General features: G+C 39.8%; 2 protein-coding genes and 1 non-coding gene across 4 annotated transcripts in view; 2 read left to right on the top strand and 1 right to left on the bottom strand.

The window, feature by feature from the left end:
* The window catches only part of dac (dachshund family transcription factor), a 392,393-nt gene that overhangs the window by 354,823 nt on the left and 12,692 nt on the right, over positions 1–24,878 (bottom strand). The gene's annotated exons all lie outside the window — the stretch shown is intronic.
* Positions 795–866, top strand: TRNAD-GUC (transfer RNA aspartic acid (anticodon GUC)). The gene has a single exon. It is a non-coding gene; the product is annotated as a tRNA-Asp (tRNA).
* On the top strand, positions 8,463–10,986 carry LOC149376062 (uncharacterized). The gene is made up of 5 exons (XM_089598712.1): positions 8,463–8,626; positions 8,710–8,879; positions 8,964–9,312; positions 10,408–10,772; positions 10,858–10,986. Exons 1-5 carry the CDS (start codon positions 8,463–8,465, stop codon positions 10,950–10,952), a joined length of 1,143 nt encoding a protein of 380 aa, XP_089454838.1. The 3' UTR covers positions 10,953–10,986.

The following is a 24,878-nucleotide window of genomic DNA, read 5'->3' on the forward strand; positions in this document are numbered from 1 at the left end:
AAGTTCATGAAATGTTATGAACAACAAAAAATTATACTTTTTTCAGCTTGAAAAATTTTGATCCACCCTAATATCCGATTTTACACTTAATAATAAATAAAGTGATCAATGCGTTTAGAAACTTGTTTGCAGAGTTTTAACTTTATTTTTAACTAGTTAAACTTTCCGAGAGTTAAATTATTGTGACTACTTTATTTGTTTACATGTTTACGTTCTCACTTTTTCATTTTGCGAACTTACCGCACTATCATGTATAATATTGATAATGCCACTAGTTATCTATATATATGTATATGGTTTATTGATTATTAAAGGTAACTTAAAAATGGGAGTAGTAGAAGTTAATAAAGAATAAACTCAAAACTTTTTTTGCTACAAAACTGTATGCGTAATATTTCAGGGATGTCATAAAATTGAAAATACAATCGTACTTTACATATAAGTTTATTTTACACTGTCTTGAATCAAATGAAACAATCAGGTAACACCCAATTTTTCGTGGTAGGATAATAAAAAATAATGATAAAATATAAATTGTTTCATCCTAAACAATCATATTTTTTTTTAAGTTGTAAACACCATAACTTTACTGATTAAAGAAACATTTCAAGTTCTTTGCGGCAGTCTAACATGCAGTCTTTTTGTCTTTGTAATGGTAACTCAAATTTTTTGGATTGGGACATACTTCATGAAAACCATTGTAACTTATAACTTATAAAAATATGAAAAGAGATTTAAAGAGTACTATGATGTGGAGAACCACCAAAATATGTTTAATGTCCTTCAACGACATATCCTCGGTAGTATAGTGGTTAGTATCTCCGCCTGTCGCGCGGAGGACCGGGGTTCGATTCCCCGCCGGGGAGATTTTTGTTCTTATTTTCAAAAATATGACTTTTTTTGACAGAAAAACCAAATAATCTTTTATTGAAGAGTTCCACAAAAGTTAAGAGTTAACTTGGTATTTTAATTGTAGTTAACAGTAAGGACAATATTACAAATATAATCTATTATTCTAACTTCAATCAAACGCAATCGATTGTGTGATTGTTTCTCGTAACAAAACAAAAAATATTAATTAGTATATCTCTAAATTATTTTCTCAACTCGAAATTATTTTATCGCAAATATTAATACAATTTAAAGGAATTTATTTTTGAAAAACCCCCAGCAAAGAAATTACGTAATCTGTCTTAACCAGATTTCGCTTTATCTGTAAGGATTATATCTTTTAATCATACTTTTAGGCAATTTTGTTTGAAAATTTGTATTTACAATGTTTAAAAAATTACTATATTTAAACATTTATGATTTTGAAGGTGCTGCAAATAGGTAACTGATTAGTTCAATATACTGTACGTTAAATATATGTACACAGAATTAATTAACGCTGATTAAATTATTTTTATATAAATATAACAGGCAAAGTATATGAGGTTAAAATAAAAAAAATGGCAAAAAAGAAAAACAATACAAGTGCATGATAATTGTAAAATCTCAAAAATCATTGTAGCCCATACCAATTCAGAAAAATATACTCGGACGAAATTGAGATTGTAATAGAACAAAAGCTTTGGCCTTAGATTCGAAACTAAAATCACCAAAGGCTCGACGCTTCCCACACCCCATCTCTCGAAACGAACCGAAGCGAAACACTAATGATTCCGATTCCTATTAACTGCAGCGCGAACAAGAGAAAAACGGCTCACCGAAAAGGACCTCGTCCTCCTCCATCATTATATACTTTGGAACCCCCGTGGCGCGAAACAATTTGGTTTTCTCGCACTTTCGAATCATCGAGCAGTGCATCACTGGCGCCTCCTACACACCTACAGTGCGAGAGTTTTCCGAGGCGCTCGGTTTTCTCTTCTAGAAAAATGTTTCGAAATCCACGGCTTCCTCCTGCCCTTTTATGCGCACACAGATTTTATTATTAGACGCATCGTTGTACAATAATTAATGTTCATTTTTAGGCATGGAGAAGCAGGAAAGGGAGGGAGGAAAAAAATTTCCACAAACCCATGCACCGCGCAGTCTGTAATTATTGAAATTTGCTTGGCATCGAGAGTCTCCTCATTATGAATGAATGACTAATTAGGAGACAAAAATAAACCATTTAACGATGCGTCCGGAGTAATTAGAAGGTGGCTCTTTCTCTCTCCCCATGAAAGGGAAATCCCTCGTCCCACGCAAATGAGCTCTGGACCTCTTCGTCCTACGGCATACATGCTCGGATCGTTCGAACAACGGGCATTTCGCTCGCTCTTCCCGACTACAAAGATGCTTCGCGTTTATTGTTTAGCTTTCCGGCGATGCCTATGTAATTACGTACATTCATTATCTCCGGGAGAACCTATTTTCGTCCCAACTAATGTGTATTATCATCCGTTGGAACTTTGAGTAATGTAATTGACCTTTTTTTTTCTTAATTTCAATCTCAAGATGGATTGATCGAGCAATACGAGATATAAGCAAATTTTGTAACGTCAAACGGTGCGTGAACAAGTTCATTCGTCACCCGTTTGAAATAGTACTAACTCATTGTACGTATATAAATACCTGACGTGATTGCAGGCGCAGTGCGTACATAAGGAAAATTTGAATGGCCCTTACCTGCAACAGAAAAAGGAGACAAAATTTATTTATCGTTGTATACACTGAGCATCAAACCCTATCTCATTCAATCTGTACGTATTACAATTTTTTTCTTCCTTAAACACCAACACCAATAACTCAAACTATATAAAAATTCTTTTATATAATGTGAGTGCATTGGCTTTTTGGGCGTTTGACTGTACAGATTGTCGTTTTGTCTTTATCCACAAAAATTTAAAGTATAAAATAGTCGTGGCTATATTTTAAAAGAATATTTAGTGCATCTAGTGTACATCGTATAATATTGAAAATATCTTCAAAATTAAGGGGAAGTAAATTTTGCAATAAATTATATTCCATATACTTGGAGCATCCAACAATCGTTTTTCAAGTGACTAGTAGAAATCGAGAACAGAAATTTTAAGTTTTAACAGAGGTAATTTTTTTTAAGTAGTAAATGATTAAAATCCAGATTTTTTTCTCACTTTTCAAGATGTAACCAAAAAATTTATTTTTTGAACCTAAAATATCATATTTTTTTTACCACAGAGGGATGAAAATAGTTTTTTTTAGTATACTTTTTAAGTATACTTGAGTGATAAAAAATTTGAATTTATTGAGATCTACCTTTTTTTTCTCGACTGCGTGCAGACGTAAAATATTTATTAAAAAGTTTTATGCAAAAAAACTAATTTCAATTTCTCAGAGAACTATGCAATCTTGGGGCTGATACACTTTTCCCTTCGACAACATTTTTTTTTATTTGAAACTATCAGGTTGTGGAATGAAAATGGAGCTATTACTTAATCAAATTTAAGCCCTGTCGGATGTAAATTTTCAAAGACAGTCGATTAATATGTCTTCATAGGTGTTGGTTACACCTTTGACAAAAATATATGGCAGAGCAAAATCTGTGAAGCAATCGTATGTATTTACAAATACAGGCTTAACATTTGAGTCATCGTCAGCAACCAAACTTCATTAGGAACGCACAACCTTTTTTTTAGTATAACCCTGACGTATACTTGATGCAACAAGAACAATAAAAGTGTCAACAGATTAAAAGAATTTTTTTCAAATCTCACACAGACGCCGCCGTCCGTGCAGCTTAAAAAAGCCAAAGTAGTCGCTATAAAAATTAACAATGTTATATTCGGCTGCGCCTTCAGCAGCAGACATTAATTTGACAAAAGTTCTTGCACCGCCTGGATGACTAACTTATATTGCCACCTCAATCCGAACACTAGCACAACCAAAAATTTCTTATACTTTTAAATAACATAAAATGTTGTGAGGTGCTCTAGTCTCCATGGAGCACCTCATAAGAGATGCATAAGAGATGTATAGATGTGTGCTCTATAGATAATATCTATATTATATTAATATGGTATTAAAAGCACTCGTAGTTTCCATGTTCACTCTATGTATGTGTATATATGTATATACTTGGGGAGATAGAGGCAGAATCACGCGATCGCGTAGAAGAGGAGGCGATGGGGTAGAAGGGAGCCCTGCACCATTTTTTTTTTTGTTCCATTTTACCTGTGTATGCGTAAAAAACACAGACAAGCCTTTACACACATCGTGGCATTCACCGAAGATGGGCAGAGAGCGCAGTAAATAAAAGACTAGGAGAGGGAGGAAGGAGGCTGAGAGAGGAACCAGCAATTTTCGAGAATTAAATGCACGTCAGCTTTGGCCGGCAAATTTTCTGATTCGCAGCAGCGGCGCGACGGCGGCCTCTCCCCATCTTCTTCTCATCTACCCCCACGCACGGATACATTTTTCGCTCTTATTTTCCCTTTTCCTCTCGCTTTTATAAGTATATCGCAAGTGTATTTTCTCAATTTAAAAACGCGTCAATTTTTATCTGAATTTCAAAAAGACTCATCGTTTCTTGTTTAAAATAATACATGATGGTGCATTTTTTTTTTTTTAATGAACAATGAAACGACACGTTCTTCCATTAAGGCGATGATTGAAAAAAATCCCTGGGCGCACTGATTAAAAGCCACGCAAACTTGATATTCCCACACACGTATTCACATGTATATTATACAGGTATAAGTCTCAAGGACTCCATGAACTAATGCGCGCAGTATATAGTTGTCACGCGCGACGACGACCGCATGTATATATAAGTACTAGTGCAAAACACGCCTGTTTCGGAGCGCTTGTTGCGCAATACACACTCTAAAAATGGCACTCAAACGCGTTTCAATTTTAAACAAACGTGTCAACTGTAGAGTTGACGAGGCAATAGAACACCAATGAAAACACGACCCTCCACGTATCCCAAACACTTGACGATTCTCATGTACTTTTCGATTATTCCCCGGTGAGAAAAGTCCAAGGTGGAAAAAAAAAACCCCCGGCTCTACGTCGACGAAAATCGCCAGGAAAGGCAACAAGAATCCGGCCGGTTAATCGTCCGGCCGCAAATTAACACTGCCCGCGCGCGGATAGGGCCAAAGAAGGGGCAGGGGAATGAACGAAAAACCACACGAGGAAAAAAAAAAAAAAAAACGGGGGGAAGAAAGAGTCCGTGCAAATTAATACATTCGTAACGACTCTTTCAGTCAACATCGAGGGCGCGCGCGAATGACGAGAGGAGGAGGAGGAGGGGATGTATATTATATTATATCAAATCTCGCGAGGGAGTGCAGAGTCGGAGAAACAGCAGCAGCGACGAGCATGCACGTGGGGAAGTAGGGGCAGGGGAGAGGGGGTTCATCATCAAGTTTAAATCGCCGATTCGGATGCAATTTAGCGCGCCCGAAGGAGGAGGACGGACTCCGGGTGATGCGCTCGGGGGGCCGCGGGGAGAGAGCAATTAGAGAAAGATATTCCTCCGCGTGTGCGCGTATACATGTATATGCATTCCAATTTAAATCAAGAGGGAGAAAGAAAGACGCGACGTCGGAGAGTTGCAGGGGCCGTTTTTCTGTGCGCGGCCAAAGATAGTCGCTTTCCGCGGCCGAGACTGATGCTCGCACTGACACTCCGCGACCCGCCCACAAAAGTAATTTCGCGAGTGGGAACGCAGCCGCCCCTCCCACCGAGGCATACTTTGGTCCTGGGCATCATCACTGCAATTCTTTCTTTCCATCCACCATCCCCCTACCGAGACAGACTTGCACCAAGTGTGTATACGATATACACCGTCCGCGGATGCAGGTATATAATACATGTTGCATGGGAACGATGTGACTTGGGATGATGCGTCAAATTTATTGTCTCGCTTGACTGCAGTAATGACAAGTTTTACTTCACCGGGTGAACTGCACTAATCCGGTCATATGTCTATCTCTACTCGGATCGAGTGTCTCTGCGAAGAAAAAAGTAATAATAACCCAATGTTTTATTTGCCTCGTCGACCCGAATCCAATTACAAAACGCACAATGTATAAATCACATCTGTACAGGTGCATCCATACTATATGTATATCCATGCAACTCTTTCTCTCTCGATTATCCTTCCTCGGCTCATTAACATCCCGTCGTTTTGTTCCCGTGCTCACAATAATAAAAATAACAACAACAATCAGCACCACCAGTTTCGGACGGGGGTAGGTATATATAGGTACAAAAATAAGGCACGCGCCAACAGAGAATCGGTATTTGCACAAGCTCTGCACGCCCACCCCCTTCTCCACTGGTATATATAAATCACACTTTCAATTCGGGCCCCCCTCCTCTTGGACACCCAAGACAAATGATTTCATTAATTCCCGTGAGTTATTATATCGCGCGACCGAGGGCTTATTAGGGGCTATACGTTCGGTGCTTTGTTTGTCTTTAATTTGCGATTTTCGATTGCGACGATCGCTTTGACTTTTCCGGATTACTCGCTCGGTTGAGTTTTTTTTTTTTTTTTTTTTTTTTTTTTGCCCTCGTATCGCGTAGTAATCATTGGCGCTCTTGCTATAGATGGACTTGGTGGATTGTACAATGTTAATTGAATTTGGTCTGCATGAAGATTCGAATGGGACCATTTGTGGATTTTTTTTTTTTTTTTAGACTTCGGTCATCAAAGTAAAATTTTCTGATGAACATCTATTTTTGTACGGATTTAACAAGAGAACGGTTCATTATTTACAAAACACTTTTAGCCCTTGAATTTGCTGATTGGATACTTGTGATAGAAGAAAAATGGAAAAAAAAACGGACTGAAACACGCGTTGCTTCTCGACTGAACTGTTATTCAAATTTTTTTTCCTCCCAAACATCATTCTTTAAAATTTCATACACGATACAATGTTCGAATTGTTTTTTGAAACCTTGGTATTTCTGGGTAAACAAAATAGTTTTCTTAAACCCATCCCAGTCATGTACCACAAGATTAGCTACGTATATTTTACTTTAACTCGACACTTTACTGGTAAGCCAAGTTCTGCACTTGACTGGGGATCGGACACCGAGACATCCTTAATGCATCGAGTGGACGTATTTTAATTTTAATTCGCAGCAACGGCGCCAACCATTGGAAATCATTGTACACCCATCGGACGCGATATTATAAATTACAATATTCACGCGTCGTTCCGATAAACTCGAGGACGCGAAGACACGTATCCTACGCATTCGGCGTTAAATGCAAGGAACGAGGGTACCAGTTTTAATTAATTTACCCGGCTGTCGATGCAACACAAGTGAAATCGACTCGAAAACTCGAAACCGCTCTCTGCGAGCCATCAATTAAATTTCACGCGGCAATGCGCACAAATAATAATTCCGACTCTTGTACCTGTACATAATATATACCTATGCATTCCTACTCGTGCGCGCTGTTTCGTCAAATGTTAGAAAACGTGCTCACGCATCGGAATCGATTAAAGCTCAATGAGATATATCTTTTCATTCGCACCAAATAGCGATCGATCAACATATACAAGTGCTCAACCGGTCTACTACAATTTTGTTTGTTTTTTTCCCCCTTGCAATTGCAGCTTGAAACAGATCGAGGTTCATTGGCGACGCGAGAGAGTTCTCTCTCGCTTTTGCCGTTTGCCTTCGAACTCGACAAGTGCTGGGGACGCGTGTTTGGTAGGCGAAAAAAATCGTTTTATTTATTTTTTAAAAATTATTAATTTTCTGGCAAGTAATACTAGTATTTTCATATATATATATAGAAGCAACAGTCTGATGGTAATTAAACTCAAGTCTTCCAAAGCTGCCCAGGACTCATGGGATCACCTATAATAAATACGGGACAATACGGAAAATGCAAGATTTCAGTTTAGCTACGTAGCCAAAGCCGACGAAGAGCCGTTTGATGTTGCAATACCCAAGGGATTGTAGGGGGTACCACGAGGAGATCAGACAAAGAGAGAAAAAAAGAGCCTACGATACAATAAATGCCCTCTTATACCGTAGGATCTTACCATTTGAACGCGGACAGGAGGCTGTATTCACGAAAGTTTAAATCAATTATTGTTTAGATTGTTGCTTTACCACATAGTGAATGCGGATACTTTTTGTTTGTTGGTATACTATTAAACACTACCAAAGATTATCGAATTGACGTGTATATACACGAACGAGATGAATAATCCAACCAGGAACAAAAATTTACAGGCAATAAAATCCTTTCGTTTTGTTTTTTAATCACCGACGGTCCAACTAGGTACACCATTTTCCCTCAAGTATACCCCACAAACCCAATTTTGCCATCTATTCAAGGGAAATCTACTTTTCGGAGGTGAAAATTCCCAAGTCAACAAACTCGCATCACATATCATAGCATTGAACCTTCAATCGTACGAACCCAAGTGGTAAACACGACCCGAGTGTATTGTTTTCCTCGCAAACTTCCAAACCAGCTCAGTCGCGCTCGCACAGTGAACCCAAGCGAGCGTCAAAATCCCATGTCCCACCACCGCAGAGCCAACAAAGCCCGCAAACGCGGACCCCGAAGACCCACTCGAGTGGTGTCGCTGTCCCAGCCGGTCGTCCTCAGCTACGACATCCTGAGGCGGGTGTTCGAGTACCTGAGCCACGCCGATCTCCAGAGAGCGAGTCGCGTCCACGGGTGAGTTTTTTTTTTTGTTTTCCTTACACAACTCCGATGTATGTGCATATAACGGGAGGTAACGAGTAAAGGCGCGTTTGAAGCTTGTGGAGGTCGATCGCCAGCGACGTGGCCAGATCGAGGAGAGCTCCCGAGAGGATCGTCGGCGTCGTCGACGACGCGAGCTCTAACTTTTGCCTCGGCGAGCACCTCAAACTCAAGCCGAGCTTCGTCCTGGTCTGCGAGCGGTACGAGTCGGATGACGTCAAGCGAGGTATGCTTTTTTTTTTTATTACCACGTGCTTGAAGACGATTTCTCTCTTGGGGGGAGTAACTAATCGGTGCTGGGTTCCACAAGGGGGCTGCTACTGCCGGAGCGTCGTTCCGTTCGGGTGTCGGATAGTGGCGGTGCGAGCGACCGGCCTCGCTTGCGAGGAGGTCTACCTGGAGAGGCCCCGAGGGTTGTTCGTGTGCACCTCGTTGCCGGAAATCCCAGGGTTGAGGCGGCGGGTGCTGGTGTTCAAGGCGACGACCTACGATTCCGTGGTGCTCAGGAAGAGGCAGATCGCCCACTTGGCGAGGGTACTGGCAGGGAACGGCGACGCTGGGCCGCGGTGTGTTTTCATGTTTGCGAACGACAGGGGCTACCGAGTGGTGAGGAAGTACGACGTGCTGAGACAATTGAGGCACAGGTATACGCTATACAGGTGTACATCTATTGTCGGTCCAAAAGTGTCGTTTGGAGCGGGTGGTTGAGATTTTTTTTTTTTTTTTTTTTTTTTTTTTTTTTTTTTTTTTTTTTTTTAAGATCCATCCGGTACCCTTACGTGGTTTAGTTTTTTTAATGAAAGTTCAGGTACTGCTTTTACGCAAGTTATGTTTTTACGCATACTCAGGGTACCCATAAAAGAATCTTTCAATTTTCTATGATATTTTACGACGATTTGAATTGAATTTTTTTTTGGGCTTATGCATCGATTTTTTTTTGTTAAAAGAAATAATCAAATTTCGTAAGGTTAACTTTTGTTTTTATTGTACAAAATTTGAAGTTTTTTATGTAAACTACATCAAATTTTCATTTAGTAATTTAAACCACGCGCTTCAAAGTATTATTTATTCTTAAACACACTAAGATATCATAAATGCTTGAGGTAAAAGTACCAATTTACGGAACGTGAAAATATACCTGCTATGTTACAACTAAAATCACCAAAAAATTGTTTTTTAAGCAATTAACAATTCTTAAAAAATATTTTGAAACTTAAAAGGCTCGATCATTACATTTAATTCAAAGAAAAATGAGTTCCTTTGTACAGTGGTTTCATGATTGGGACATAATCAAACACAACCTAATTTATTTAGTGGTCTATGTAATGAAACAAACTTTTTAAACGAAATTCAATACTGTTACAATGAACTAATTGACATGAAATTAAATTGTAAGAAAAGAAAATCGTGTCATTGGAGTCAAGTATTTCTAGCAACTTAAATTTATTACACAAAAATTACTTTATGGTGGGAGTTCTATAATAGGGACATAAATTATGAAACACTGGGACAAGCCTTTTGGTGCTGTTTCGTAATACGGGCATATTAATTGTTTCAATTTTATGAGAAAAATCAGATCATTTTGGATAAAAATAATAATAATAATAACAATAGATTAGAAAAAGTTATTTAGCATTAAAAAATATGCCCACTTCTTTGGACAATAGAAGAAAAAAAAATGCGAAAAGCTGTTCCATAATTGATACTTTCACCTAACTTCGCCAAAGAAAAACACTCGCGAGTCGGTTTTATAGTTACAAACCGGGTCAGCTCGCCCTGATCGGCGGCCAATGTGAGGACGTCAAGACCTGCCGCGCCCTCTCCGAGTCCTGCTTGCAAAAGGAGCTCGTCTGGATGGCTGTCGTGCTACGCAGCGAGTGCCTGAAGAGCTGGTCGATCGTTTTGCCGGTCGAGGAGTTGGCTTCGCTGGGAGGCAAGTTGCGCGGGTTCCGGGACGCCATTCAACTGAGGCGGCACTCTTTGGGGTACATTTTCGCCAACGGGACCTCGAGCAGTCGGCAGGTTTTCGATTTCGAGGTTTTCAAGCAGGTCTTTCCCGGTGTACCTCTGGTCACGATCTACGGAAATCGGCAGTTTGGACTGAACACTCTCAGTCCGAGTGAGTCACACATTATCTTTTATTACCACTTCGATGTTCGAAGTAGCGAAAACACAAACGTATGTTATCTTCAATTGCATTGCAGAGAAGGAACACGGTATGGTGCACAGCAGCTCAATAGTCTTCATGATCTTAACTTACGAATTCACCGAGGACGAAGTGAAATCAACGCTATTGTAAAAAACCGAAACGTCTTTATCACTGAGAAGAAAAATGAAACAGTGTATCGAATGCAAGTTAGAAAAAAATGGTAGTTTTCCTGCTAGTTTGAAAAGTCTCTGTTTGCGAACCGAGAGGTTTGCGGCCCGAGCCAAAGACGAGGTCCGTAACGAGGTTCGTAAAGGAGACTTTTTGAACGAGTTCAGGAAAACTGCTTTTTCGCCCGAGGAAGTACCAGCCTCCCAAAACCACCCGAGGGCGGAAAAATAATTATCCTTTTCAACAGTAAAAATTATCGTATTAACAGTTAAAATTATGGTTCGAAAAGTAAAAATCATGTTTAGAACAGTAAAAATTTGAAACGCGGGTTAAGTAAAATTCATTAACCGGTCCTTTTAAGGTTTACTGTTCCAGCATAGTAATTTTTACTGTTCTAAACATGTTTTTTAATTTTCGAACCATAATTTTAACTGTCAAAACAATAATCTTTACTACCGAAAATATTAATTTTTTTTCCTTTTTTGCCAACTTACATTCGATTTATTGTGTGGACTGGTGATATTTGCTGGAATTTCTCTACAATTTTTATTATTTTTTTTCTCTCGGCATACTCTGTAATTGCCAATGCAGGTGCAGTATACTGTTTAGGGCCAAAATCTTGCAATTGTTGAACACGTATCCGTGATGTACATGCCAAAAAACTCATGATCCGATGTACAAAAGATCCGAAAGGATAAAAGAGCGACGGCGTTACCAAATTCACCGTCTGTTCACTTACTTTTTTTTCGTTTATTTCGGGGACGTCGAAAGATACCTTACGCTGAGCCCTCGCGCTTGGGCAACGGTGATAAATAACGATGATCTACTCGACTCGGGAGGTATCTCGACCATCACGCGAACTTTGAAAATCGACGGAAAAATAATGCCCGTCGTCTGTATAGAGCGGGGGGGGCCCCGATGCCTAATTATCCCCAAACAGATGGCCGATTACGTATTTCACAGTCGAGAGAGCAAGGATGAGCACGTAATTTCTTTCGTCTGGGCAAAAGACGCTTGCGCTCATGCACGACGTATCGTGCCACAGGGTCTTCATAATACCATTGTACACATCGGGTGTATAGGCATCATTCGTGTGCGATAAATTTGCTGATAGCGATTGCGCGATCTCGTGTATGTATGATAGTAATCCTTTTTGCGCGATGATGTATCGGCGAGTGCCACGTATGTAGCTGTTGCGGCTGTAAACAACGTGGTAATGGAGCACTGGGTTATTGTTCCTCATTGGGTAATGCACGTGACTCGATGAAACACGTAGTATAAATAACGCGACACTCAAAAAATTTTGTTACGAGAAATGGGTTCGTATTGTCGCAACTCCGGGTATTTATTGCCAATACGTCATTAGTATCATGAATTGATGTACCCCTCTAAATTTTTAACCATATACCATACAGACACGCGCAAGCTATACGTCATATACAAACTTGTGAATTTTTCACACTTTCAAGATTTCTTAATGTAAGTATACAGGTATTATTATTTGCGCGCAATAGCTAGGTGCACTATTGTCTTAACTGTCGACTGTCAAAGTGACTCGATTACCGCGAAAATTGCAGTGTCGAGTTGGTCGAAAAAACTTAAAATGAAAAAATGGCCGATTTTTTAATTGGAATTCAAAAGGACAAATTGTTCTGTTATATAAAGTTGTAAAATAATAAAATTAAGCACAAAAATACTCAAGAATTAAACAACAAAGTTCGAAACAAGAAGCCAAAACTCTATGTCTCTTAACGCTGTAAGGACCCATCGTTGTGGTTGACACCACTTCCCTCACTACTCCCATTTTTTTAACTAACCTTTCCTCCCCTCTACCCCGTATACACACTGCACCACGATCCATTCGCAAAAAATTTATGCCAGCCACAGTCTCCTTTTTCTCTCTCTCTCTCTCTCTCTTTGTCTCTCCAAACCCATTGTGTCCATATATACGTGTATGTTGTATGTCCCTGTGATTGGTCCTTTTCGCCCGGGAGCTGACTATGCGTGCCAAACTCTGGGTATAATAATGTAACTTACATCTCTTTCTCTTGAGCGAGCGCCTGTTTTTTTTTTTTTTTTTTTTTTTTTGCTCGCTCGTTTGTCTCTCGTGTTGTGTTGCGCGCACCACCTCTTCTCCCTCTCTGTCTCTCTTTTGCGATATGGACTTACTTCTTCGAGTTCCATTGTCGATTCGACGCGCGCGGTTGGTTAAGCTGTCGATTACACGAAGAGGGAGAATAATTATATAATAGACTGCCTGTATAACGTTTGCGGTATACAATACGAGTTCGATTTTATGTGACGACGAGGAGGACTATCCAACATTTGCACATGAGTGTATGCTTTGCTTCAATCTTATACATTGGGTTAAATTATACGTAGATTGAGTTCATGTTTATTATAACGTACACTTTATACTTTTATGGTGAATTTGACCATGAATATAAAGGATATTTATACTTTGATGATGATAGCAGCAATCTAATTCCAGATTTTCGTAAGTATACCATGCCTCTGTATCAATCTATGTATATGTATGTGCAACTACCTTGCACGCACGGCCTAATGTTAGTGAGGAAAAAACTTAACGTAATCGAAGACAAGGACCCGATCAGAGAGAGAAATCAACGCTACTTCTTTTTCATACACGTAATACAATGTACTATAGCGTTCTGTGTGCGGATGGAACGAGATTTCACGTGATATGCTTAATGGTCAATGAGTAAGGATTTTTCTTCTTCACGCTTCCATATTTATACATGTACAAGTGTACCACCTAAATAAATACGTTTGTACTCAAGCGTGGAGAAAAAAAATTGATTGAAGAATAGACGAGATAATTAACATTATAATATATATATATAGGGGAAGAGAGAGCCGTTGGGCGTGTTAACTATGTACACGGTTTAATCTGAATCATACTGGTCTTTTTTTTTCGGGCACACTTTATTTTAAACGTAAGTACATACGAAACCGGATCATCAATGATGTAGCAAAAGGCAATCGCTCCATCAATTTTATGTACGTGTGAGGGATTAATTGAGAGATTCGCTTGAAAAGAAAAAAGAAAAAAATAACTTCCAATTAAGAGAATTTTTTTAAGTATACGTCACTTTTTGGAGCCACAGAATTGTATATTTCACGTTTTTTTGGTAAAACATGGACAAATTTGTATTTTTTAAATTATGCGTGCTTCGGTTCTCATCTTTATGCAGATTCCAAAAAATAGTATATTACTCACCTAAGGAGGAAAAATGAAGAATGTCTCAGATCGTAGGCAATTGACGATAAGCATGCGATCTGAGGGATTCTTTGTTTCCTCCCGTGGGTTGTATACGATTTTTTATCAATCCTGCGCCAAGTTCCTACTTTCGGCGCAGTATGATGAAAATTCTATAACTTGGAGACGATTCATCATTATCTTTGTATCTAAAATGTTTTTGACATACCTCGGTTATTTTTGATCCACGAGTATCCCCAATTCCCAAAATCGCTTGGTGTATACGTGAAAAAAAACCCTCGTCCTGAAATTACGGAAATACAAAAAATGACCCAATTTCGCAGGTGATTCCGAACGAGAGGATTTATATGTTTTCTCGTATACATGTTCAGCTCTCTCCCACCTCGTTCAACACCAGCAGAGGCATTAACACTTCCAACAACCCTTTTATACCAGTTACAAAAGAAAAAAAGAAAAAACAACACCGAGCATGTACTTACACAAAACGCGTGTTGTACATCCATGCACATACAACCGGAGAGAAGTCAAGTAAGTGTATATAGGTATAAAGTCTCGGGGCACCGGCCAAAGGGTTGATTTAGCTCGCGTGTGCGTCCCCCGGGCCTCGAGAGAGGAAAGCACGCCGTGTTCGCCAGCTCGCGTCAATCAAAAAGCTCTTTCTCACCCCCACCCACCCTCCACCGTGTTACACACCCGCCTACACAATACTTACGTAAACGTCGAAACTCAAAAGGCGCTCTCTCATTCTCTCTCTCTGATGCCTATATATACATGTATGTCTATTATCGGACAAACACTACGACGCACGGAAGGACTGGAAAAGGGCATGTATACCTTATATGGATAATAGCATAAGTACACCTACTCGATTATTCTCCGCTGCTCCTCTCTCTCTCTCTAAGTCGGGTGGTACAACTTGGATACACACACATGCCCGATGTATAATCTACATTCGAGAGAGAGAGGCATCGCGTGATGATGTATACACACACGTGAAGCGCGTGCGAGTGTGCTACCGTTAACCCTTGCTCGAGAGAGTCCTTTCCGCGCTGGTGGGAATATACTCGTACACGTGTGTGTGTATATGCATCGAGTACTACTCGCGATTATTATACCCTCCCTCCGCTCTTCTGGATTTCCCGCGAGCCGTCCGAGGATCTTCGTGCCGCGAGAGATTGACTTGTCTTTTGTTCCTCCTCCTCCGTCATACACTTCAAGGAAACGACTTTTTAAGCAATGAGGCTCGAGTCTAGTGGCAGGTATTATGTGTACTTTATTCTGATTAATATAATATTATGATCTCTGCTCCGAATGTTTTGCATGTGTAATTACAACATGGGAACGTCAATAAGTAAGTATACGCTGTCTCTCTTTCAACTTATAGCTATACGTATACGTAAACTTTTTTTTTCTTTTTACTGTAAAACAGTGTGAATTTATGCGCGTTGATAGATTGTTACGGATTATAGGCGATGCCTTTCATCCCCCACTTTTGATGAACATTCAAAATGCACCACCACCACCACGACCCTATGGATTAGAGGTTATTTATATGAGCATGTTTGGTTGAACAATATAATATCACGCATACTCCACACAAAGTACTTCATCAACAAAAATATTGAGTCATGATTTTAGTTGAACCTAACTGCAACACGGTAACTGCAACAATGACGTTTAATTATTAAGAAAGAGATAATCGTGGAAAGTTGTAAATTTCCCACGGTATGTTGGAAACGTTGTTAATTTCAAATAAGCAGTAAAAAAATGTTAGGAAAAAGATAATGGTTAATTTTATTCGGCCATTGCTGCCGAAATTTTCATGGACAGGTATGGGAGTAAAATAAGTAAACTCCATATCTGCGTAATAGCTTTAAATTCTGGTAGAATAAAATAAGTATGTGTTTACAATTATCATGTAAAATTTATTTATGAAAGTAAAAAAAAAAAAAAAAAAAAAAAAAACAAAAAAGAATCGCCAACCAAGACCCTGAATGAGAATAGCATTTTAGCAAAGTGTCAGGCACTTGACTTCGAAACTGTTGTTTCAACTTAAAACTCGAAAACTATATGTGACGTACAAGGGGGACTGCCGCGCGCAAGAGTGCAGGTCGGCAGTGCGAGCTTATAACTATACAAAAAAAGGAGCCGCAGAGAGAAAGAGCGAGAACACCAAAGGCTACAGCCGAGAAAAAGGGTTGGATTGCGTGCGCCCGAGCCTGTATTTTATATACACCACTTCAACTCGTCTAATGCGCACGTACACCTACGTAGATGTACACGGTAATTAAATGACGCACGAAATATTCCAAACTTCCACCCTCGCCACTCGTGCGCTACAAGCACACCCACACACATATATATACATATATTATAATAGCTGATGGTGCGTTATATGCACTGGCGTGCGCGTGATGCCCAACCAAAAGTAGCAGCATATATCGGCTCATTTTCTATGCCTTTAGCAAATTTCGTTCTCTGATGCTTATGTGAGGATATTAATCATCCCTTGCCACTGTTGTTGTTAATAGGCGTTATTAATTTTCGCGAGTGGCTTGTTTAGTTGTTGGACTCCTCGCGCGCTGCGTAAGTATGTATATGATTAACGCTAAAAGCAGCGGTGATTAAACATTTTTGTTTTCCTCGGGATTTTTCGCTCACGAAAACAGCATCTGTTGTGTTGGGAAAAAGAGAGACGCCTGTAATATACAAGCGCATATATTTATATACCCAACTAGTTGATGCGAGGGAGGGTCCCCGTGCTTTGTATATATATATATACCGGAGATGGAAGGGACGCGCGCGTGTGGGGCGCTGATGCTGCAAAGCCGACCGGCCGGCCAAGATGTAAAATGTACCACTGAGGGGGGGAGGCGAGTCAGCTGTTTTGCGCGCGATGTGTGTCACTGGCACGTGAATATTATGATGGTGCATGTGTACGTGGACGCGACAACGACGGCGTCGAGGAAGTTGGTGCGGATGTGCTCGACCCCCTTTTTTTCCTTTTGAGAGATTGAAGAACGGCTATAGTATATGCACTGCGGTGCTGGTTTACTGGACCAGATTGTGTGTTTTTCTTTTCTCTTTCAATTTGTTCTTTGGGTATTTCTTGTCGAGAGCGTCGAACGAAAGATATACTCATGATGGTTGCGTTATTGCTTTGTAGGTATTTTTTTTTCTTTTTTTTTTTTTCTTGCTTTTCTTTAATTGATTTCAAGATTGATTTTGCTGTACAAAAGTTGCTTATTTGGTCGGTTGTTACGATGTCACGGTATAAAAAGAATGAAGTAATAAGTTAATTCAAGGGTTATATTATGAACTGTATGAATCGTCGAAAGTGAATTTGAAAATTTATATTAAAAATATTAAGTGCTTTAAATTCAAGTGTGTTAAATTGCACGTTTCAAACGTGTAGTCGAAATATCTGTGTACAACCAAATCTACTGTGGACCAAATAGTTTAGCAGTTCTGTACTAAACTCTTGAACGGGAAAAATCTCAATAAAAAAATATTGTATGGAGGAAAAAAATATTGTATATTACAGAGTTGACACTCTTAGAAATGCCATGTAAAATTGGTCACAGTAATGTTTAACTCTTGACATTTGTTTTAGGTGAATCGTTGAAGAAACACGTTCAACAACTTTGGTGAAAAAGTTTAGCAAGCATCGATTTAGTAGTTCTTGAAACGTCTATGACAAATAGTCGAAGACAATTTGATTGGTCAAAAACTTTTCTTTTTGGTTTGTAAAAAGAAAATAGTACAAGGAGTCATAGTTAACGTAAAAATCCGCTATGTCGGTTTAGATAATAATCAATTTGTATTGTTCTTTAAAATAAATTTCCCTGAAATCGATGGAAAAGTTGTATATTTGACTAACTCAGCCGTGTTAATAACCATCTGTCGAACAAACAAGCCGCGTCTTGCATTCCCACAGTAGATACATATTATACTGTGTATATACCATGAGCGATGATCAAGAGCCGCAGCCAAGCTTCATTTTTTTTTTTTTTCACACACAATAAACACAATTTAAAGCAATCATTAGCGCCTTCTTTTTCTATGGAAATAAAAGAAAGGAAAAAGAAAAGATCCATCTCCGAGGCTCCGATCGGAAGTCGAAATAACGTTTCCATTCGTTCCGCACCCGGATAAGGATCTGTGTGATACACGCTCACAAGCGCGTGGTAAAAGATCAGCCGATGAGCTCGCACGAATCAGAGCCAAAAGGAGAGGAGTCGATGAAAAAAAAAAAAAAAAAAATTACACGTTCACGTAGACGAAAAAAGGATTGAGGAGGGTCGGCAGAAAGAGAGAGTCGAAAAGGGGAGTTGGGGGGGGGGGGGGTTATTCGGACGAATATTATCGAAAGAGTGTCAAAGGGAAGCAGGGCTTTGATTGATCGCTCGACTGATTGATCGATGGCTCGATGACAATATTTTTTAATTGCCGTAATGCATTTATAACGACGCGATTGAAATTAATATTACTTCCACCGGAGTCCCCAGAGTCAGAAAATCCAACCCTGAAACTCGCACCGAGTATATATACCTACAACTTACGTGTACCCTATGTACTGTAGTCTGAGGATGCAGAACAGAAAACAAACGTTTATCCTATACCGTCCATGAGATACTTATACACTCGAGGTGTAGAAACAATCAAAGAGAAAGTAATCAGCGGTGCAGAGGTATACAGAAGCCTGGCGCCATTGCATTTCGATGCCCGCTTTGGCGGTGGCGAGAAAGGCCCCATCATCGCTGACTTGCATTCGTATGTATATAGCTGCTCTCCGTGTCTCGCGAGCCTCGTGCACACGAACCGGAGAGACGGAACGAAAGGAAGAAGACTGCCCGGTGATTATAGCCGCGCGAGAGGGCCCCTTCTTCGTTTACCCTCCCTTTCGCCTGCGCTCCAACTGTACGCCCTTTTCCACCGTTTGGCGCGCGCGTGTGGGTATGCCTAAAATTTCGCTCCTTCGAGATCATCCCGAGTGATTTGCCTGTACGGGGTGCTCTAGCGAGAGAAGCGTTTCTTTTATTCGACGTATGCGTGATGGCCTACCTTTGTGAGAATGGATAGGTATAAGATGGGTTTCGTCCTGATGGCACTATGGTCCATATAAGAGTGGCCATTCCCGCCCAGGCGAGCTATATAAGGTTCAACAAACTCCTTCGCGCCTTTTGTGTAAACACACCGCCACAGAGAGACGCTCTTGTTCGCATCGACAAGAGGGAAGATAATTAATAGCCATGTTGTGTATATTTATGCGGCTGCTGTGCGTGTCTTTAAAATTAAAACGAATTGTGTGCACATATTTTTCGGGGATACGGGGTGATTGCAACCTACGGGTTATTGGTCAAAACGGTGTGGTTTCGAGCACGCGACCGGTGACTCGACAAAGATTTCAGGGGGGGAGACTCTCTCTTTCTCCCGACTTTTTCGGCACAGGTGCTAAAAAATCGTAACTTCCTTGTATAGTTGCCGAAACGCGAGATTGTGGTGCAGTTGTCGCAGTGTCAATGTATAACTATTTACACGCGGTACAAAAATAGGTGGCCAAAAATGCCTAGAATTTATTCACCATGTCAATGGAAACAAGCTCTCATTAAACAGTAAAGTTGCAGATACAAGTAGATTGTATTTACGGCAAAAACGCGGAAATTTTGGTTAATTTTTGTCTGATTTTAATGTATTTCACGAAAAATATACGCTCAGAGTAAAAAGATAAATTTTAAAAATCATCCCCCTACAAAATAGTGATGTAGTACTATACTTTATGGTTTAGAGACTTGTGCTATAATTTTCATACTATTATTTATTGTTTGTACGAGAATGTTTTATTGCTATAAACACTGACACATGTAGTACATAGGAAAAATTAGGCTGCCAAAATTATTAACTTTCTAGACGACGAACTTGTGTTCGATTACCATTAAAAAAAAGTAATTTTAATAATTTTTTTCTTCTCGGTACACTTTATGTTTGCAAAGCATATTTTTTTTTCTGAAATTCACGAAAATTTGCAAAAAAGGAGCATTCTTCATCCAAACCTCCACATATTTAAGTGATAAAAGTAAACACAATGAATCACTCGTTGTTTGTCCGAGACAGGGACGCACCTTGTTATACTTACGCGCAACGCACTTATAGCCAAACACCGAGGAGAAAAGAGAAACAGCGAAAGTATGTACTTATATACCTATAAAGTAAATCCTTCTTGTTTGTCTTTGCATTAATTATCCAGAATTAAGAAGCCCTTACCCCTCCACCCAGCTACAGCAGCGGATTACGCTCTCTCTATCTTGGCTTTAATATTATACTTGTTGCAGATATTATTAATTACCCGGAATTACGGGGGACTGCCCCCCGCCCCCCTCGCTCCGTACTTCCCGGTGTTATATAGCAAAGGACGAAGAAAAGACACGCGGAAAGAAAGGCAAGAGCGCGCGCCCCGAGATTTGCGCTTTCAATTAATTTTCCTGAATAAAGAGCAAGCGGCGCCGATTGTACCGGGGAGAAATTAATCAAGCGGCCGATCGAGGGCTGTGCGTATATATATAAATATAGAAGTACTGTACTCATATTGGTCATCGGAGACTCTGTTTTTGGTAGAAATTGCGGTTTCGGGGGTCCTTGCGATCTATAATAATTATGTGACAAGTGAAAAACTTGGTTCGTGAAGCCGATAAATATAACTACTTTTTTTTACCATGGCTGTGGAGAGACGACTCATTTGAGGAGCAAGCAAGTGCGTAAATGTATTTACAACAACCAAAATGATACTAATGACATGACAAACAATTAGCGATTATCTGTGCCGCTCCCTTGGAAATCTCATCTCCGAATGATCACCACGATTAGCTGTTTTCACGTAAAGTTAACGCATCTTGTGACAAAGTAAAACTCGGAGTGATTAGGCATTGTGAGATTTTTTTTTTTTTCACGTTTCTAAAGTACCTTATCTTGAAGAAAAACTTGCGCGGCAAAGATCGCGATCTACGCGCGTTTCGATCCACAGCCTCGGTTCATTCGTAAAATAATATAGTTATCATTTTCTTTCTGCACTTTTATACGCACGACCATTATCATCATCATACTATAGTTACTATATAGTCGTATATAACACAAGATGTGCCAGTTGAATTAAAATGATGTAAAATAGTATTCGAAACTCAAAGTGAACACACTTTTCGGCAATCAAAACTCAGTCAAACACGGTCGAACATCAGACGAATCACCGCCGATTCTCGTACAAGTAATAATTACTCTTTAACTCTATGCTCTTGAAGAAATAAAAGTGTACAGTCCCCAGAAGAGCACAATAATTTGCATAGTTGACCCGAATTACCACCACCACCGCTTATACGTAAAAAAAAAAAAAAGAAATAAACAAAAAAATGTGTGCACCGTACTCTTTGCAACAATAGACACTTGAAAGAAGTTCCCTTGTATACACAGCGTCGCGCGGCCATTGCGACGTCGCCGTCATCATCAAAATGCGTTTAAAACATGTTTCCCCCTCCCCTCGGCCCCCTTGCATTTCACACTGACACGCATCTGTACCAATATAATATATGGGACGTACGAGTTGGTAACCAATGACTGTGCCACACACGGTCCTCTCTCCTGTTTTCGTCGCATATATAGGTAACGCGTACGGCGCAACGTATCCGTATCAAGGGCGGCGTCAATATAATATCATCACCATGATGATTACGATAGAAACGCCGTGTATACTTACTTGGGGTATAAGCACTTGTATATAAAAATGCTGCTGTGCGGAGAGAGAGAAAAAGAGAGTACTTATAGGGTCACACGAGCTCTTTATTACGTGTTGTGTGTGAAGGCTGCTCTAATACGTGTGTGAAAAAAAACGAAACGAGAGTATGTGTATAGGTGTATACACACAAACGATTGAGAGAGATATCGAGGGCCAGCTGGTGCTACACCGCTGCGATTGTTAACTTACATGTATATACATATACCGTGCGCCCGATCGCGCATAATGTGCAGTATGTGTGTGTTTATACATGAGAGAAAATGTAGCTGGAGAGAAAAGAGTGGTGACTATACTAATGCCTAATGATGAGAGCTTGGGGCGGGGCAGAGCGAGTTTAGTAATTGTCGCGAATTTCTAACCCACGCGATGATGCTTGGGCGTGTCATTTTTAATTTCCCTCGATAGGAGGGGGCTGGTATATTTACTGTAGCGATGTTCTTAATTTTGTAGTTTGTAAATTATATATATATATAAACATGGGGTTCAAATTAAGTAGATCATTTAAGTTTCATGACCAAAATAGTCCAGGGTCTGGTGGATTGTTAAAAAAAAAAAAAAAGAAAAATTAATTCAAAGATACACTTTTCTTTATACACGCGCAAGTTCTTTTTTTTTTTTTTTTTTTTCAAACGAAGGATAAAAAATACATCTGTTTACAGGAGGAGGTATAAGGGGCCCAATGTATAATAATAATAATAATAATGAGCCATTTCACCGGTAGCGGTATATATTTCCATCTGCATTATAGCACAGTTCGACCATCATTAAAAACTATATGCATTATGTATATACAAGATAATACGTATACTATCTCGGTTGTCGGAGCTAATGACTCGTCACGCGGCATGACGCTCATTGCGCTGTTACCAAAACGATACACCTACTTGTATTAATTTATTGCGCTCGACTTGCAAATCATAAACCATACGCACTACAATATCCACCATCACCCAAATCATCGGTCGCGGTACAGTAGAGGCGAAAAAAAAAAAAATTCAATCCAAGCCCCGATCAAGCCAAGCTCCTTCTTTCCGCACTTTCCGCGTGATATTGCACTATACCAGATCCATATCAGATTAATCCCGTGTAACGCGTGTGATGCGCGCGCGCTTCAAGAGACTCGAGAAGATGAGCTCGAGCACGAGATGTAGCGTACGATGTAAGTACAGTAGTATAGACATATAGGCTCTGCACGCGCGAGTAATCAACCGATGCGCACTCGAGTATTAGAGGGGCGCTAAATAATTAATGTATTTTATTGTATAATCAGGAAAAACACGTAATATATACGAATTTTCATCTTTCGCACCTTCGTTTTTGTTATCATCATTACTTATTATTCTTCCTCCTCGCGCGTTCGCTCCATAGCTGATGCGGTGTATACACTATACATATATATATATATATATCTATTATTAGGTAGGTACTACTGTTACGGCTAATCTAGGGAAAGAGAGTGCGCATTGTGCGGCAAACCGAGAGAGAGGAAGCCAATTAATCGTATACGCATCTCCAGGTATGTATATACACCCATATATATATATATATATATAACTATACACACTTGGCTTTGTAATTAAACGACGAATGGCGCATTGCACGCGGTCGCAGGGAAAAAAGAGCGACTCCCACGCGTAAGATATGCTGCATCGTTAATTCATTTGCCGCCTACGATGATGAGAGGAGAATTTTTTTTTTTGACAACGTCCGAGCTTCCGTTTCGATGCTCCTCCTCTTTTTAGGATCCAAAAACGAAACTATTCCTCGGCACATAATGTGTACGGCGTCAAGGGAATTGCCGCTGCGGCGACAAATTGACTGATGAGCATATATTATATACAGGCGCTGATTAGACATCACGCTTTACTGTTCAACATGGGAAGCCGGCTATATGTATATATGCGCGCGTTAGAGTATACAGCTAGCAAAATTTTGCCTCATGTCCTTCGAGCCGCGTAACTTGGACAAAGGCATTAAAAAATTATACATAAGTGAGTCACGCATTGGCGAGGAGGTATGTTTTTACATCTTACGCAAAACGACATACACGCGCTGCCTCGCAAAAGAGAGACGTTTTTTTGTCACATTCAATGTATTGGCAAGAGAAAAGTAGATACATATGCACAATTACAGCGGAGCGAATTTGGAAAAAAACAGATAAATAAAAAACGAAGGAGAGGCTGATTATGTTTTTTTCCCATCAAGAAGAGAGAGAGAGAGAGAGAGTCCTTCCGTTTCTGCGCGAAACTAATGCCCGAGCGTGGATGTAATTATTGTGATAAGCATCTCTGCAGCATGAGAGAGCGCTCGGCTATCCATGTTGTGTGTAGGAGGTGTATACTTAACGTGTAAACCTGTAAAATGCGAGTGAAATGTGGTTTATGAAGGAGCGTATACACTGCACCGCGGTTAGGTCGATAAAGACCCTCTATATGTTATATATGTATATAACGTGCGGCGGACCATATTCTTATCTCCACGCCGGTGAGGAAGTTTTTTTTTTCCTTTCTTTTGCTCTCCTTTATTTTTCTCCACTGCAATGAGTGCGATAATTTTTCTTTGTTTGTACTCTCGTTTCGTACATTACACAGGTGTGTGTGTGTGTGTACGACAAAATTTTATCTCTTCGCGCGGCGTGAATCGCTGAAACGTCTGACTGTGTGTTTATTACTAGATAATTCACCCTTCGATACGAGTCCGTCATCGATCATAACTTATACATGTAATTGTTAATGAGTTGTCAACGTTTTTGACGGAGAATGCCATTACTCATTAGGGTAGTTTAGGTACTGTTTTCCCGAAAGAAAAAAAAAAAAAAAAAAAAAAAAAAAAAAAAACGTAGATTTGTAAATTAACCAACAGCTGGGCTGAGAGTTTTAGCCAG

Source organism: Copidosoma floridanum, unplaced genomic scaffold, assembly GCF_036245765.1.
Source record: "Copidosoma floridanum isolate Cflo_tuat_1 unplaced genomic scaffold, Cflo_Japanese_pri ptg000001l, whole genome shotgun sequence".
In the NCBI taxonomy this organism is placed as follows: domain Eukaryota; kingdom Metazoa; phylum Arthropoda; class Insecta; order Hymenoptera; family Encyrtidae; genus Copidosoma; species Copidosoma floridanum.

Coding starts and splice junctions, on each gene's coding strand:
- LOC149376062 (XM_089598712.1), top strand. CDS start 8,463: ATGTCCCACCACCGCAGAGCCAACAAAGCCCGCAAACGCGGACCCCGA. Junction 9,313..10,407: donor CACAGGTATACGCTATACAG/GTGTACATCTAT, acceptor TCGGTTTTATAG/TTACAAACCGGGTCAGCTCG. Junction 10,773..10,857: donor ACTGAACACTCTCAGTCCGA/GTGAGTCACACA, acceptor ATTGCATTGCAG/AGAAGGAACACGGTATGGTG.